The sequence below is a fragment of the Rhynchophorus ferrugineus genome, unplaced genomic scaffold (genome assembly GCF_030347505.1).
Source record: "Rhynchophorus ferrugineus isolate W39M unplaced genomic scaffold, kcgeb_rfMv2 rfM8, whole genome shotgun sequence".
NCBI lineage: Eukaryota > Metazoa > Arthropoda > Insecta > Coleoptera > Curculionidae > Rhynchophorus > Rhynchophorus ferrugineus.
Window position 1 is genome coordinate 30,140,294 of NW_027472587.1, and position 17,330 is coordinate 30,157,623.

Below are 17,330 nucleotides of genomic sequence, written 5' to 3' on the forward strand. Positions count from 1 at the left end.
TAATTAAATAATAAAAAAAGTATAAGAAATAATATTTTTGTTTCATTATTATATTTAGACTAGAATTTTTATGTCAGAGTCAAAATCTATTAAAACTCAGATTTGCTGCAGTAACATTGCGACGTTTTGACAGGTCACGAGGGTAAACTGCTGTTTTGAATTGACTATATTTATTGACTATATATGACTATATATATTTTCGAATTATATTTAAGACGACACATTTGCATCTCTCCAGATACAAATGTTGGGTCAGCAGGGCGAGATCCCGCTCGCTTTCTCAGACGGCAACGACACATTGACACCGATTTTAATATACGCATCCGACGAAAACGTATATTCGCGATTATTTCGCAACAAAGCCCTTTTTCGAGGGATCATTCCTCGTCTTCGTCGTAGTCGGAGAGACGCGGGGGGACGCGGCGGGGGGCCTCGGTAAAAAAAGGGGGAAAAAGACAAAGGCCGCATAACATCTAATCACTTACCATCGCAGGAGCGTCGCTCCTTTTCGTTCGTTCTCCATTACCCTATCTCAACAAACACCTGCTCCATCGCTTTCCTTTCCCCCCTTTTTCTTGGAGATGGGGCGCGCGCATCCTCCTCCATGCCACCGACGTCCAATGGAGGACGCCGCATCCGGCAGGATCCAGTCGTCGTTGTTCGGTTGTCGCGTCTCGGCATGCCTGCCGATTTGTCTTCAGTGAGATGATTTGATTGTGGATAATATGAGAAAATATGCCGTTTTCTGCTGGATTATTATCTTATTTCCTCTAGGTAAGTGATCGCTGTGTCTTTAGCGCAGATTATTTATTCCTGTTGTGGTGTGTCCTCCGAGTTATTAATATTTATAAGTGGTAAGGTCGTCGAAGATAACCTCTCCAACTTGTCCTCGGTTCCTTTTTAATTAAGATGATCAATATGAACACCACTCTCTTCCTCTTTCTCCAGTACCATCGTTTCGTTCTGTAAAACTACGTTTGGATATTAAACCAGTTTGGTGTTTTTATGTTATAGTTTGATCTAATTATTAAGAACTTGTAGCGCATAGAAAACTTCATTGTTAAATTAACGCTCGTCGATTTTTGAATTAAACATATTTTATTATTAATTATTATTAATATATTGTTATTAATTATTGGTATTTTTTATAACAGGTATCTTCTACAATCTAGATCTTTTTCTAACCAATAAAACTTTTAATAAATATAAAAGAATGTATAAAATTGTATACAAAATAGTTTATTTTAATATTATAAGATTTTTATATCTTATTTGCTATATTTGATTTTTTTCTCTTTATATTTTTTGAAATTGTTTAGTGTAAATTAATTTAATGTATTAATAGTTTGTTAACTAATCATAATTCATATTTTGTTCTTATACGTTTGAATTATTGTCCTTAATTAATTTAATTCGCATTCTTTATATAATTCTTTTCTTTCAATATTATTATTAAATAAATAGTCGAGATAGTCGATTTAGAAGAGCTAAATAAAATATATATATATGCCACTTAATAATTAGTTTTATATAAATTAATTTGTAATACTAAAGGTTTGATAATTCATTTATTATTTTGTGTTTAAATTTTTAGAATTATTTCGCTTCAGCATACCTGTAGCGTCAAATATAAATAATATTAGAGCGTTAAAAAATAGCCATGAGAATAGAGTATCTTGTAACTCATTGGCTATTTATACATATTGTTATTGGTAATAGGGAATAGCTAAATATGAAACAAGTTTAATGAATTGAATTATTATTTTATTGTATAGATAAGTTACTATCTAACTAACATTAATATATTATGTTATTTTGAATTTTTATATATAAATTGCAAATAGGTTTTTAAAAATAAGGTGTTGGCATAATAGCGCCTTTCTCTATTCATTATTAATGATACTAAACAACTCATTTTAAACTAATCAAATAAATCTATGTGTTTATATCATCGTAGATGTATAAATATATTGTTTTGTATTAATATAATATATTAATAATCAAAATATATTTTTTGCTTAAGGTCTTATTGTGAAATTTTGAATATCGGAAATACCAATAAGCTCTGCAAAAATGTATAATCGTTATATGTTCGTAAAGTTTTAATCAGTACATAGACCAAGGATAAAAAAAATTTTCCAATGATTGTATTCGTCTTTGTCCAGTCCGTTTCATTTTGTACAACTACCTTTTTATAAAAAACCAGTTTGGTGTTTTTGTGCTAGAGTGTGTTCATTAATTTTAAGAACTACTAGCGCATAGAATACTTCATTGTTTGTTAAATTAACGCTCGTAGATTTTTGTATTAAACACATTATATTATGAATTGTTATTAATATGTTGTTATTAGTTATTGGCATTTATTATAATAGGTATTTTCTACAATCTAGATCTTCTTCTAACCAATAAAAACTTTTAATAAATATAAAGAACATGTAAAATAGTACCCAAGATACTTTATTTTAATAGTTTAAGATGTTTATATCTTATTTGCTATATTCCAATTTAATTTCTCCTTATATTTTTTGACAATATTTAATTGCAAATTGTTAAATATTAAGTTATATAAAAAATATAATAAGAAATTAAATGTAAATTAATTTATTTTATGAATTGTTTGATTCGGTTAACTAATTATAATTAATATTTTGTTCTTATACTTTTGAATTATTGTCCTTTATTCATTTAATTCGCATTATTTATATAACTCTTTCCTTTCAAAATTATTTGAAATAATTAGTAGTTTATAGCTAAATAAAAACATATATATGCCTCTTAGGAATTAGTTTCATTTTAATTAATTTGTGGCACTAAGGGTTTAATAATCCATTTTTTAATTTGTAGCTGTAGCTTCAAATAAAAATAATATTATAGCGTTAGAAATTAGCCATGAAAATAGAGTATCTTATAACTCATTATCTTTTTTACGTGGTGTTATTGGTTATAGGAAATAGCTAAATAAGAAACATGTTTATTGTATTGAAATATTGTTTTATTTTATAGATAAGTTACTATCCAATATTAATGTGTTATGTTATTTTGAATTTTTATTTTTGTGTTTCTTTATCACATAAATTGAAATTAGATATATAGTATTGATAAGTTACTACCCAACATTAATATATTATGTTATTTTGAATTTTTATATATAAATTGGAAGTAAGTTTTTAAAAATAAGGTGTTCACATATCGCCATTTTTCTATTTTCTCAATTATATCAACTGAAATTAATTATATCATATTGTATAGTTATAACTAAGTTTTTAACTAACCAAATAAATATTTAGTGTCTATGTGCTTATATTATTAGGTGTAAATATATTGTTTTGCATTAAGATACCATATTAATAATCAAAATAGGTTTTTTGCATAAGATCTTATTGCGAAATTCAATAACAATAAGCTCTACAAAGTTTTATAGTCAGTTTTACATTCATTATGTTCCGATCAATATTTAGGTCAACGATGAAAAAACGTTTCTAATGATTGTTTTCCTCTTTCTCCAGTACTATGACTTCATTCAGTAAAACTACGTTTGGATATGAACCTAGTTAATTGGTAGTTGTAAACAGTGAAATTATTTATTGTATATTTTTTGTGTGTTTTTTTTTTAAATTTATTGTTCTATTTTATATTTGAATAAAGGATTTCATAACACATATTAATCAATTTTTAATTTGTCTTTATTTCTATTTTTACAACTATATAGCTTCAGCCTGTGATATCAAATATAAATAATAGTAGAGTATTATAAAATAGTAATAATAACAGATTTTTCAATAATATCTTATAGCCCATTATCTGTTTTACATATTGTTATTGACAATAGGGGACAGCTAAATATTAAGCTATACAAACAAGATTATAAATTTAACGTGAATTATTTTATTGTATCAACAATTTGCTATCTAACATTAATGCATTATAACTCTGTTTTTGCATTTTTTTTATTACATCAATTGAAATTAGTAATATCAAATAACTAAATTATATTTTTTTGTTATTAAGTTTCATTATTAAGTTGTTATTAAGTCAATTCTCCGCTTCATTCCACAAAACTACATATCGATCTTAAATTAATTTAGTATTTTTCTATTATAGTTTGTTCTAATTTTTAAGAACTTTAGCGCTTAAGAAAATTTCTCTCGTGACTTAAACGAAACTAAACAACGAAATTTAACGAAATTAAACATAAATATTTTATATATGTCTTATAAATCTACTAAATATTCTGTGTTGTTATCAAAAATTACTAAGAATTTGAATACCATTACCTTCATATTAGAATAGAAGAAAATTAATTTTTTTATAAAATCTTATAACTCATTGTCCTTATTTAGATGAAATTAGTAATAAGAAGTAGCTAAATAATAAGCTATACAAAAAATGTATAGGATTAACGTGAGTTATTTTATTTATTATAACACTGTATTTTTTGTTTCTTATAACTTGTAAAATCAATAGTATTAATATTAATAAAAATAGTTATATTTAGTAAGATGTTTTTCTTATAGAAAATTGAATATAGAAAGTAACAATATGCTCTATAAATATTTATAACAAGTTTTATGTTAATAATATTTAAATTAATGCATAAGTTAACATATTATGAGTAGTTATTGTTGTAGGTGAAGTTGGACGCAGATTGGCGATATTTATATATTTTTTGGCTTACGAGGTAGATCTGATATCCTTGGCAGGTCTAGCTACATAAGGAATTAGTGCTAACATAACATACCGGTTAAATTGGTTAAGAGGAGTGTTTAATATATTTGAGAATCAAAATCGCGGATTAATATATGGAATTCTCTAAAAAATGTGTACATTGATGTTATTAGACATCAAAGATATATTGAGAATTAGTTAATAAAATATAAAACGTCTATTAGCAATACAATATATTTATTGTATCTATTTTAAAGTAGTTTTTTTCTGAAATAATAAAATAATTCAATTGTCAAAACATGTTTGAAACGCATTTTCCGGAATCGATTTCAGTTCTCGTAGCGAATTCTCTTTTACGCCTTGTCTCCACTGGAAAAAGGTGCCCGAAGTGGTAATTTGAGTTTTGGAAACAGGAAGACGTCGGTCGAAGTTATATTACGGTACGGTTATCAATACGGTGGTTGCCCGATAGTGTTTGTTAAATTTATGACTAAACATTCGTTCATTATGATTGCCTTGTGAGATAGTGTGTTCTGGAGATGCAGAATCCAAGAGGTTTCTTTCTAGAAATCTGGCATTTTTTGACTGAAACTTAAATAACCATTTTTTAAAGTTGTAATGCATTTCACTACATAACTAGAGAGGATCATACGGTTTGTATATGCGTCGTAGTTCAGTGATGTCCAAAAGTTGCAGCATTTGGGTTTTATCATGTCAGAGGTGTATTTCATCATGTTTTGTTGAGAATCTTTTAATTCCTCCTTTGGAACCCCTCGGTGTAACTAACTATTCCTATAATGTTGTGACAAATCGACTTAAACATATGTTCGTCGATTTCTTTGTCAATTATGGACCGATTTTCAAAATTATTTTTTTATTCGAAAGAGTGCAGGTGGTCTCATTGGAATGAAGTCAGGATCTGATGTGAGGAAGGGGGGGAAATCGGGAGAAACGTTCAAATTTCTTACTAAGGCACGTACACATTTTTCATATATTTTTTATCTAAAATAATCAGATATTTGTGTATAACATTAATGCTGAGCTAATGTGAAGGGGAATCGGAAGTGGTTCAGTGCAAAAGCCATTCTGTTTGTTTTTTAAGCATAAACTATAAAATTTATAACCGCGTAGATATATTACGCATAATTGCTTCTATGGTGTAATTGTTAAAGAGCTTAGCTCCCAAGCGGAGGTCGCGGGTTGGATTCCCGGTCCGGACAATAGTTTTTTTTATTCTAATTTATTAGGACATTCGTCAAATCACCTAGGCTAGATAGCGGATCCCGAGACCTGTAGAACTTCTTATTTTCAATCCTTGTTTCTTTTTCTCTATTTTTCCCCATATGGGCTCTATTTTTACTTGATGTACCCATTGTAATATTAAATAAAATAACTGCATAATTTATTGAATATATATCTAATACTAAAAAGAGAAAAATTAAATATTTTTAACAAAAAAATTGACCCGACCTCAAAAAATACATAAGGAACTCACTAAAAATTAAAAGTTGTTTTTTAGATTAAATTTAGAATTTTAATACAAAAAAAAATTAAAATAAAATATTTACATAGTAATTGTTGTAACAACTAAATAAAAATAAACAAAACCTTATTTAACTTATCTACTACACAGATTATTTATTCTGCTATATACATACAATTTAACTTAATACCTACCTAAACCTATTTATCTATTTACAATGTTATTTTAACTACTACCAACTGATCACTGATCACTGATCAATTCGGTCGAGCACAAACAATACAGAAATTATATAATTTTGTGACATATACAAAAAATTAAGTTACCAACGAAACAAATCTAAATTTATATGACTGTTTGGGTTCCGCTGGGTCCTTAAAATTAAATTACGAACAAAGCAAATCTTATTTGCTCAGTATCGACTTCAAAGTGTTCCGTTCCGTAGAAAATAGGGCACAAAATACTGCCTTTTGTTTCTTTCATTATTGACAACATGTTTGAAAATTCTTCATGTTTAACTCTAAAGATCCTGACTGAGATGTGGGAGTTTAAAAATTCAACGTATTGCTTCAATAATATTTTACGGTATTTATATAAGAATATAACTAAGGTTTAAGTAGTTTTACAGTTGGTTTTATATCTCGAGTACTTTCGAATACACTATATCATTCATATGCATGTATTTTGGATCTTTCTCTAATATTTTCACCTACTCAGTACTAGTATGAAAATCTATTTGCCATGCAACATTTTAACTTTATTCTTGTTTTATGCTGTTATCCGTTGTTAAAATTAATTGATGCAAAATGCAATTCAGTGAACAAAATAGACAACTGCAAACAAATTAAACAAACCTTCAGCTCGTGTATACTCAGAACTGTGGAGTATGGTTGAGCCAGCTCAGCGACTAAAATCATTAAAAATAATTGATTCATTTTGTTTTAAACAATCTACGTTTTTATTGAAAATCATTAAGAAAGTTTTATCTAGCCTTTTTCGTAATATCTAAGTTTATTAATAATGCAATAAATTAACAGACAAGGATTTAATTTATTAAAATGTTAAAAACCATCTCATTTAAAGGACACACACACACACACACACACACACACACACACACACATATATATATATATATATATATATATATATAAATTAATATCTGGAATATCCTTTATTTAACAATAGATACTACTTATTTCACAAATTCTTTTTCTTTGTCGTATTTCTTAAAGTTGGTAAAAATCAAATTAATTTCACTTATTGTCCTAAGAGTTTGCTAATTATTATTAATACCTTTTTCAGACCAATATTTTAAGTCAGTTATCTGGGTAATTCTCAATTATCAAGGTTTTGGTAATTGCTTAATATTTTTCTATTCTTAAAATATTGTATCACCTATTTTTTTCGCAAGGAATGATGTTCTATTAATATCGTTCCCTTTTTATTCTGCTCGCGTGTGCGTGTCTATTTTTTAATGTACTTCGTATAATATGGGGATTTATTATGATAAAGTATCTTATTTTCTTAAGAGGTACATTTTCTGTTCTATTCTTAATGTTAGATCAAGTTTAATAAATGGATATTCTGATATATAATATTTTCGATATTTTTTTATATGAATATTACAGGTGGTATAATAAATTTTGTGATCGATAGGTAATGGCGTTATTAGATTCGCCATTTTACTTTTCAGTTGATAGGTGGATCATTTAATCGAGAAAAGTTTACTAAAAAATCTATAAATCTGATTAGGTACTGTGGGCAATATTTTGGCTAATTGTTTTAGGGTTTAGAAATTTTAATTAGATAAAGAACTTGAATACAATATGAATTGAATTTGATTTGATTGATTGACATTTGATTACAATACAAATGTAGGAGAATTTCGGGTATTGTTTCATCATTATGGATTAGACTAGTTTATGTCACTTTTTTAGCATATAAAAGGACTTTAGTTCAAATATAAACTCCAGTCGTTAAAGCATTAAACTCTGATTATTATTCCCAGTTGAATAAAAACATTTGCGACAAAAATAATCGACTTTAAAGAAGAAAAATCAGTTTTCATAAGGATAATTCGCAGTCTCTCATTCATATACAGAAACTATATCAAAAATGAATGAAATTAAGTATGAAATGTTGTTTTATCTGTAACAAAAATTAACGAAAGTAAATCTGTACATGTACACCTCACGTATAATTATAAAATATAAATATATAAACAACAACGCTAAGTTTCTTGGAATGAAATTTGATGCAAAACTTCTCTGGAAGGAATATGTAAACAAAGAAAAAGAAAGATTAAAAAATATATATAGGGAAATGTATCAGTTAATTGGAAGAAAATCACAACTATCGGTATTTATTGGTATTGAAACCAATTTGGACATAAGGATTCCAATTATGGTGATGTTTTGCGAAGACTAATATACATATAATACAAGTTTTCCAGAGCAAAGTCTTAAGAAGTATTGTAGGCGCATCGAGAGATTACAGAACAGATCACTTACACCGAAACCTTCAGATAATGACTGCCACTCAGAAAACCAAAAGAATTGAAGGGAGACATGAAGAACATGAAGAACAGGACAAAGACTCAAAAGAATCAAACGACCGGATCTTGTGTACTGTAGTGTAGTTAGGTGAATAGTAGAAAAACAATAGTGTTAATACATAAACAGTATTACACCAGAGACTAAAATGGAACCGATGAGTCCTCTTGAATATATAATATAGACTTAGATTTAAGTTATCTTTTAAAGATAAATTATAGGTTAGCCGGTAACGACTAGTAACAACGTAATAATTAAATTTCAAAATCACTTCTAATCTGGAATATCTTTTCGCTAGGTACGTTAGTAAGCTGATCACGAAATGACCTACTGTAAAATACTATGAAATTTTATATAAAAAGTAAACCTTTACTAATGGTTTCATTAAACAATTTTAAATAATATTGTTTAAGCATTAATATTACCTATGATTTTCCCATTATTATTTTAACCAGGAAAGAACAAAAGCAATTTCAGATCAAAATCTATTATAAATAATATAAGACCAAAGAGCGCTAAGTATTTTATATTTTTTATTAGTAGCAAGAAATTAGTGTGCCCTTTTAATTAAAAAATATATTAATATGCGAGTTTATTTATATGATTAATAGAATTTGAAGCCAAGAAGAATAAACTTTCAACAAGTGGAGAATTTTATCAGTCATTTCGATTTTCACAAACACCTTTTTTACATTTCAGATGATATGGAATGTTAAGGAGTCCAATTTCAATTTAAAGATATTTGATGAATGTGGAGGACAGGATAATTGAGAAATAACTATTCTGGCCGAAAAATTATAGCAATCGAAATAGTTTTGATGACACAGCAATAGTGTATTAGAGAGGAAATTTTAAATGTTATTATCTAGGGATTTTTATAGATTTTTAAGCGACTTCGAAAAAGGAGGAGGTTCGTCGATTTCTCCGTCAATTATGGACTGATCTTTAAAATTCTTTTTTTATTCGAAATAGTGCAACTTCGACATCACCCCTTGGTCTCATTGGAACCAAATCATCAAAAGTTTTCACAATTTGTATTCTAAAATAATCAGATAATTGTCTTTATAATGTTATTGCTGAGCTGATGTTAGGAAAAATCGGAAGTAATTTGGTATTAAAACCATTCAGTTTGTTTTTCAAGCACTAGTCTTATGATGTGAGATGTCGTAGAAGCAGAGAATGCAACTGTTTGTATGGCGTAACGATTAGACCGTTATGCCCACATGCGGTGGTCGCGGCTTCGATTCTCAGCAGGGTCAGTAACACTTTTTTGTTCTAGTTTGGTTGGAAAATTTGTTAGATCACCTAGACTAGGTAGTGCACCCTGGGTCTTGGGGCGTTCCTTTTTTTTAGTCATCATTTCCTTATTGCTATTTTTCCTCCTAACGGCTGCACTTTTAATTAGGCTATCCATTGTAGTTCTTAATAAATTAACTAAAACTGATCAGTTTGAAGTCGGTGCCGATCCCAAACAATACAAAAATTATAATAAAATTTCACATTGTGACATACGCAAAATTAAATTACGAATAAAAACAAATTTAATTTGTTGCGACCGACTACAAAGTGATCAGTTGGTAGTAGTTAAAATAATATTGAAAATAGATAAAGGGGTTCAGGTTGGTATTGAGCTAAATTGTGTGTATATTGTAAAATATAAAATACGTGTAGTGGATAGCTTAATAAGTTATTTGTTTATTTTTAGTTAGTTATTACAACGACTATTATGTACTTATTTTATTTTAAAACGTCTTTTTATGTTAAAAATCTATGTTTGATAATTTTTTAAATTTTTAGTGAGCTTCTTATTTATTTTTTGAAGTCGGTTCAATTTTTTGTTAAAAATATTTGATTAGGATTAATTTCAAATTAATTTATTTCAGAATCTTTTATAAATGTACAGAACATTAAACAAATATTGGCATTAAACACATTCGATACATATACATTCAATTAAAATTAAAAAAAAAATAATATAAAAATAACAAAAAACGATGCATGAAAATAGAAATAATGAATTTATTGAATTTGGTGGATTAGAGTTGAATTTCTATCATAACCAGATCACTAGTGTGCATTATTGTAGAAGAGGATTGAAGGGGATATAATACATTTCAATAATTAGTAACTCTGCCTTTTATTTTGACTTAACACGAATTCATGGAGAAAATGTTAAAATAACAAGTCAATTGAAAAGTCCCCGGCCTACCATGGTAGAACACATTTTTGGCAAAATAATTTTTTTTTATTCAACGTAATTCCTTTCAAGGATGATATACTGATTATAGCGACCCTCCAACTCTTCGATACCATCTTAGTCGTACGATTTGTCCTTTGCTTCAAAACAGTCTCAGTTTCTTCGATCACCTCTTTAGTCGACGAACATTTCTCCCCAGTGAACATTCTTTTGAGATCTGAGAACAGAAAATAATCGCTGGGAGCCAGATCTGGAGAATACGGTGGATGAGGAAGCCCAATTCATGGATTTTTGACAGGGTGCTTTGTCTTGATGAACTAGCACTTACTTTTTCTTCAATTGCGGCTGTTTTTGGGCGATTTCGTCCTTCAAACAGTACATGTTTAGTTGATGTCTTTAGAGCGTCTACTATTTCATTCGGTTTCAATTTACGGTCACTAATAATCATTTTGTGGATTTTTCAAATGTTTTCACCGGTAATTCTTTTGGGTATCTGCTGCGTTCACCGTTTTCGGTGCTCGTTTCACCACGTATAAACTTAACATACCAATCCTTGATGGTTGATTTTCCTGGGCTAGTGTCCGGAAACTTGGCATCAAGCCAAGTGTTTGCTTCAACTGTATTTTTCCATTCAAAAGCAATATCAACACGCGAAATTCCTTTTTATCCATTTTTTTCACACTAACAAAAGTTGCTTCACTCAAAATGCTATAATTCACAAACCAATAATCCGACAGCTGTCAAATTTCTACACGCATCTTCTGAGGGTTAGGGCTAAGTAAAAAACGTGTGGACTTAAGTCTAACAGCGCCATCTATATGTCAGGACGGGGAGTTTTCAATTGACCTTTTAATAACGTAAAATATAACGTGCAATCCTTGTATTTATATTTTTATTTCATCCGGACATCCGTCTTAGTTACTTTTTATTTTTCCGTAAATGCCCCGCTTTACTCCCTTTCAGTTTTAAGCCCAGACAAAGCCTAACAACTTTTTAAACGAATCCTAATTACAACGTCATCATTTATTAGCGGCATCTCCCAAGACCGCGTTTTTTGGCGGCAATTTTCATCGTAACAATTTTCATTAAACGCCTCCCCCTCCCCTATCCATAATACACCCCCGTCCCATCCCCTCCGTTCGGCAACGAAATTTTTTTAACAATATTACGGAATGTAAATTAGGGAATTTTGTTCCGGCGAGGAGAGACATATTTTTAGTCCGGTTTTAATTGAACATTCTTGTATGTTAGCGGGAAACTGTAATTAGTCGGGAAGAACAATGTTTTGGGCCGCGTATTTTCGAGTGTTTTTTTAAAAAAATCGTCTCGGCATTCTTCAGCGTTTTAATTATGTCGGAACTGTTACGTTGCGGAGTATCAGTTTCGTGTTTTGTCTGATTGCCTCGCTGCTTTTCTTTACAAGAGGGGCTACGAAGGGTTGCTTTACTATATTCCTTTTTTTTCAAGCTCGTGTAACTTATTACATTTATATGCTTATCGTCCTAAAATATTGATTTATTTGTAGATAGTGAAGGGAATTAACGTTACGTTAGTTGAAATTCTCATAACCTTATTGAATTGATTCCTATAAATAACAGTTATTGTAAAAACTCTATAGTCTATTCGAAACAGTAGTGACACACGCGACTTGTCAAAACGTCGCAATATTGCTGCAGGAACTCTGAGTTTTAGTACATATTGGCTCTGACATATACAATAATTCTAATCTAAATAAAATAATCAAACAAAAATGTTATATATTATAATTATAATCTAATTATAATCTAATTAACCATTGTATATCTGAGTAATGTATTTTACTTTCATTAGAGAGCATATTTATATTTTACGTTAAGTTCTTGTTTCTTCCAATGCAATATTTCCTTGTAAAGTCATTATGATATTATTATATTTCTCCTTAGTTTGTCCTGTTACTACCTGTATACATCTTTTTTGATAATACTAAATTAAAATCACTGCATACTCCTTAATGCATTTGCCGTATCTGCAAAATAGTTAGTATTATTTCCCTTCTCATACATTTTAACCATATTCATGTATGTTCTGAACAATAACACACATGCTCATAAAGCTTTCACACTCTATAATACAATTTCCTACTATTAAAGTACATTAATTGTGCACTGACCATTTCCCTAGTTGCTTCCTCTTTTATCACCCTGACTGGGTAATTGTCAGCATAAAATCATAAACCAACATTCATATAGTTTTATTTAATCACTGTCACTTTCAGAAACACTCATCAAGTGAATAACTAAGCTGTTTTTTTCCAATCTATCAAAAACTTGCTCAAGATTCTGCCATTTGTCAATTTCTTCTTCAATGTGTCATCGAGCTCACACAAACCGAAGGTGTTATTTTCGACAATGCCTCTTTCCAGAAATTCAGACAGTTCTGGTTTGAATATCGTCTTCGACCTGAATATCTATTGTAATAATTCTTTGCCATACCCCATATCAATTCAATTGGATTAAAAATGTAGTGATAGGGAGGAAGACATAATACTCTCTACCCATAAAATCACTTTGTGGATTTTTTTAATGCTTTCGTCGGTAACATCCTCTTTTGGTCGTCCACTGCGTCATTTCATCACATCATAAGATGTCATTAATTAAAATAACTGTCCCTGCAGTATGACAAATGTTTTAAGTTTTCCTCTTATTGTAAAAATAAGATGTTACAAGTACCAAGTTGCCCTTTACGAAGTTTGTAAAGATGAATTATGCAAAAATAGACCTCAAAAAGACCTCGCAATTTGCAATGAAAATGTACTATATGCTTTCGCTTGGGGAACTGAAAAAACAAAATATAATTAAAGTTATTTAAAAATTTAAAATTACATTTAGTTTTGACTAACTGTATAAATGAGGGGTACTAATACTAAGTGAGGGGTAATTTATATCTAGAACGTTCTATGGAATGCAGCCTTTCAAATACGCAATAATATGGCTTCATTAAATAAGTTTCGCTAAAGATATGCTACTTTAAAGCCATCTGTTATGCAAAATCGACAAAAAATTATCTTCGACCATATATAATAAATTTCATTAAAAAACATTAATCTTTACTATGATTTACACAAAGGAAAATGAATACATCCCTACTAAGATCATTTGAAAATAATGAAACCAAAGCGTTGTTAAATAAATGCCAATTAAAATTTAAATAAAAAACTTTGAGGGTATAATAACGCTTATCTTCCGTGAGGAACTTCGTAAAAAACTAATCCACAGCTGTGTGGCTTTCTAGCTCCATAAATATCTGTAATGTACGTACTTCGGATAACTGGCTCCAACTTTGTTCGACTATTAAAAATGCGGTAAGGTCTGGGGATTTTTTCTTGGTCCCGCGAAAGTTATAAATCCTAGTGAATGTTATAAATGCCATATTAAATTCATATATTCATACGTTTTAACATATATGAAAAGGCTGACATTTTATTGCACTTTTGTCAATCACACTTATTTACAGACAGGTTATCTATGAAAAGAAATACTGAAGAATAATTTACAACAGTAATATAATTTTAAACAATTAATATAACACAGAAAACTCGATTTCATTTTAAAAATATTAAGGCTATAATAATAAGAGTGGCTTCAAATAATTTTTTACAAACCAACATTTTACGATATTCACGAATCATGTAGGAATATTACCTCTGTTTTTATTTTCATTATCATATTGTACTACAGAGATCAGAAAATATGAGAAAGAAATAACAAGTATATTCTCAGTAGATTTTATTCTATAGGTTTTTAAGAACAATCTGTCTTTAAATGGCAGTAATCCGTAAATTACAATGTTTTTAAAGGACCATCCTATATTGGATAACGAACATTTTATGAATTGTTTCATCGTATATTACTTTGGTTTACATTGATTTTACCAACAATTAAGAAATTTCGCGCAGACCCGCGCATATTATTCCTATTCCTAATTGGATATAACATCCAACAGACAAATCAAACAAGCAAACTTTGGGTAACCACTTCGCTGGACAAGTAAAAAGTTAATTTCTTTTATATCAACAAAAAATATTCATTCTAATTAATGTTTTAGGGAAGCAATTATTAATATTTGATAAAATTTTATGTTTTGTTATTTTTCGGCGATTTTGTCCTTGAAACGGCCCAATAACACTATATAACTGTCGCTGTTGATAGTCCTTCCTTTTTCAAGGTAGTCAATGAAAATTATTCCATGCACATCCGAAAATACAGACCCCATAATCTTGCCAGCCGACTGATACGTTTTCCTACGATTTGGAGCGGTTTCATCGTGTGTAGTTCACTAGGATGACTGTCGATTGGACTTCGGAGTGAAATGATGGAGCCATGTTTCATCCATTGTCACATATCGACGCAAAAACTCGAGTTTATTACGCTTGATCATCTTCAAACACTGAATCATCAACTCGTCGTTGTTTTTGGTCCAAAGTCAGCTTGCTCGGCATCCACTTTGCACAGAGCTTTCTCATACCCAAATATTCGTGAATGATATGAGAAATTTCGCGCAGACTCGCGCATATTATTCCCATTCCTAATTGAATATACCATCCAACAGACAAATCAAACAAGCAAACTTTGTGTAGCCACTTCGCTGGACAAGTAAAAAGTTAATCTCTTTTATATCAACAAAAAATATTCATTCTAATTAATGTTTTAGAGAAGCAGTTATTAATATTTGATAAAATTTTATGTTTACCAGGTTTACAACTGACAACAAATGATCAATTTAAACCATGTATTGATCGAAAAACGTCCAGAATGGGCGCGAAGGCGCGGTAAAATGATTTTATAGCATGATAAAGTGCACTCTTATAAAGTAAAACCGGTTAAAACAGCGTTGACTACACGGATGAGGCACCCGCACTTACCGTACTTGTTCCTTCCGACTATCAATGGGACAAGCTTGCAAAGCAACACTTCGCCAATATAGAAGAAGGTAAAAAATGGCTCAATCAATGGTTTTACTCAAAGGAAAAGCAGTTTCTTTGTAATGGCTTCCTTAAATTGCCTGAAGGATGGCCAATATTTATAAAACAACAAAGCGCAAAAATCGAATTTCAACCAAATAACACTATTATTATAAATAACCTATATAATATCCTATATCCTATATAATATATAATATTATTTTAGATATATTATGTTATACAATATAATTTTCCTACTATTAAACATAAACTAGTGTTTATGTCATATTTTCCTTATGTTACTATGTATTATTAATAGCATAGTTTCAGTAGTTTTGCTGTGTTCTATATATTTATAGCGCGTCCATAAATATATACGTTATGACATGTTCAATTTAATGTGAGAGACTACAGAGTCGGTCGTAAAGAGAATGGTACAAGATGCAACTTGCTCCGGCTCCTGCTCCAAAACATTCAGAGACAGTTTACATGTCTAATAAATCAAATTACCAATTTTTATCTCAGGGCTGGATCTTTGTTTTCATGGATCTCGAAAATATATGGTCTGTTTCTTTTAGAATTAACTGAACAGACATGACATACTAGTTCTAGAGCTAGTTAGAGTACTTTTAGCATTTTCCCATTATCTATTGTTTAGTTTCTCACATTATTAGAATTTCGTTTAATTTCTTCGTAATTTCGCATGAAAGATAATCTTTTTATGATCATGGTTGGCTGGACTGGTGATCAAAAATGTCTTCTAATTTAATATCAGGCATAATCGTAATTGGTAGAAAGGAGACTAAAGTACTGTTAGAAAAATTATCATTTAAACAACTTCTCTAAGTTGTTATTCGTTATAATGTAATTTGTTAATTGAAAAGTCCCCGGTCTGACACATAGATGGCATTATTAGAATTAAATCCATATATTTTTTAGTCAGCGCTAACCCACAAAAGATGCGTGTATAAATTTGACAGCTGTCGGATCATTAGTTTGTGAATTATAACATTTTGACTGAAGCCACTTTTGTTATTGTGAAAAAAATGGATAAAAAGGAATTTCGCGTGTTGATAAAATATTGCTTTTTAAAGTGAATTCAGTGGACGCCCAAAAGTGGTTGTTACCGACGAAAAAATTTAAAAAATTCACAAAATGATTTTGAATGACCATAAATTGAAATTGAATGAAATAACAGACACTCTAAAGATATCAACTGAACGTCATATCATTCACGAATATTTGGGTATGAGAAAGCCTTTTGCAGGGTGGGTGCCGCGCGAGCTGACATTTGCCCAAAAACAACGACTAGTTGATGATTCGGGGAAGTGTTTGAAGATGATCAAGCGTAATAGTTTATTACCGAGTTTTTGCGCCGATATGTGATAATGGATGAAACATGGCTCCATCATTTCCCTCCGAAGTCCAATCGACAATCATTCCAGTGGACTGTACACGATGAACCAGTTCCAAAGTGTGGGAAAACGCAAC

At 29.8% G+C, this 17,330-nt stretch overlaps 1 protein-coding gene across 1 annotated transcript in view; it reads left to right on the top strand.

Annotated features, from left to right (window-relative positions):
• Positions 1-652: 652 nt before the first annotated feature.
• Positions 653-17,330, top strand: part of Dscam4 (Down syndrome cell adhesion molecule 4) — a 253,476-nt gene continuing 236,798 nt past the window's right edge. Inside the window, exon 1 of the mRNA XM_076411320.1 lies at positions 653-774. Coding sequence (XP_076267435.1) covers positions 726-774 — 49 coding nt within the window. The 5' untranslated portion in view covers positions 653-725. The remainder of the gene's footprint in view (positions 775-17,330) is intronic.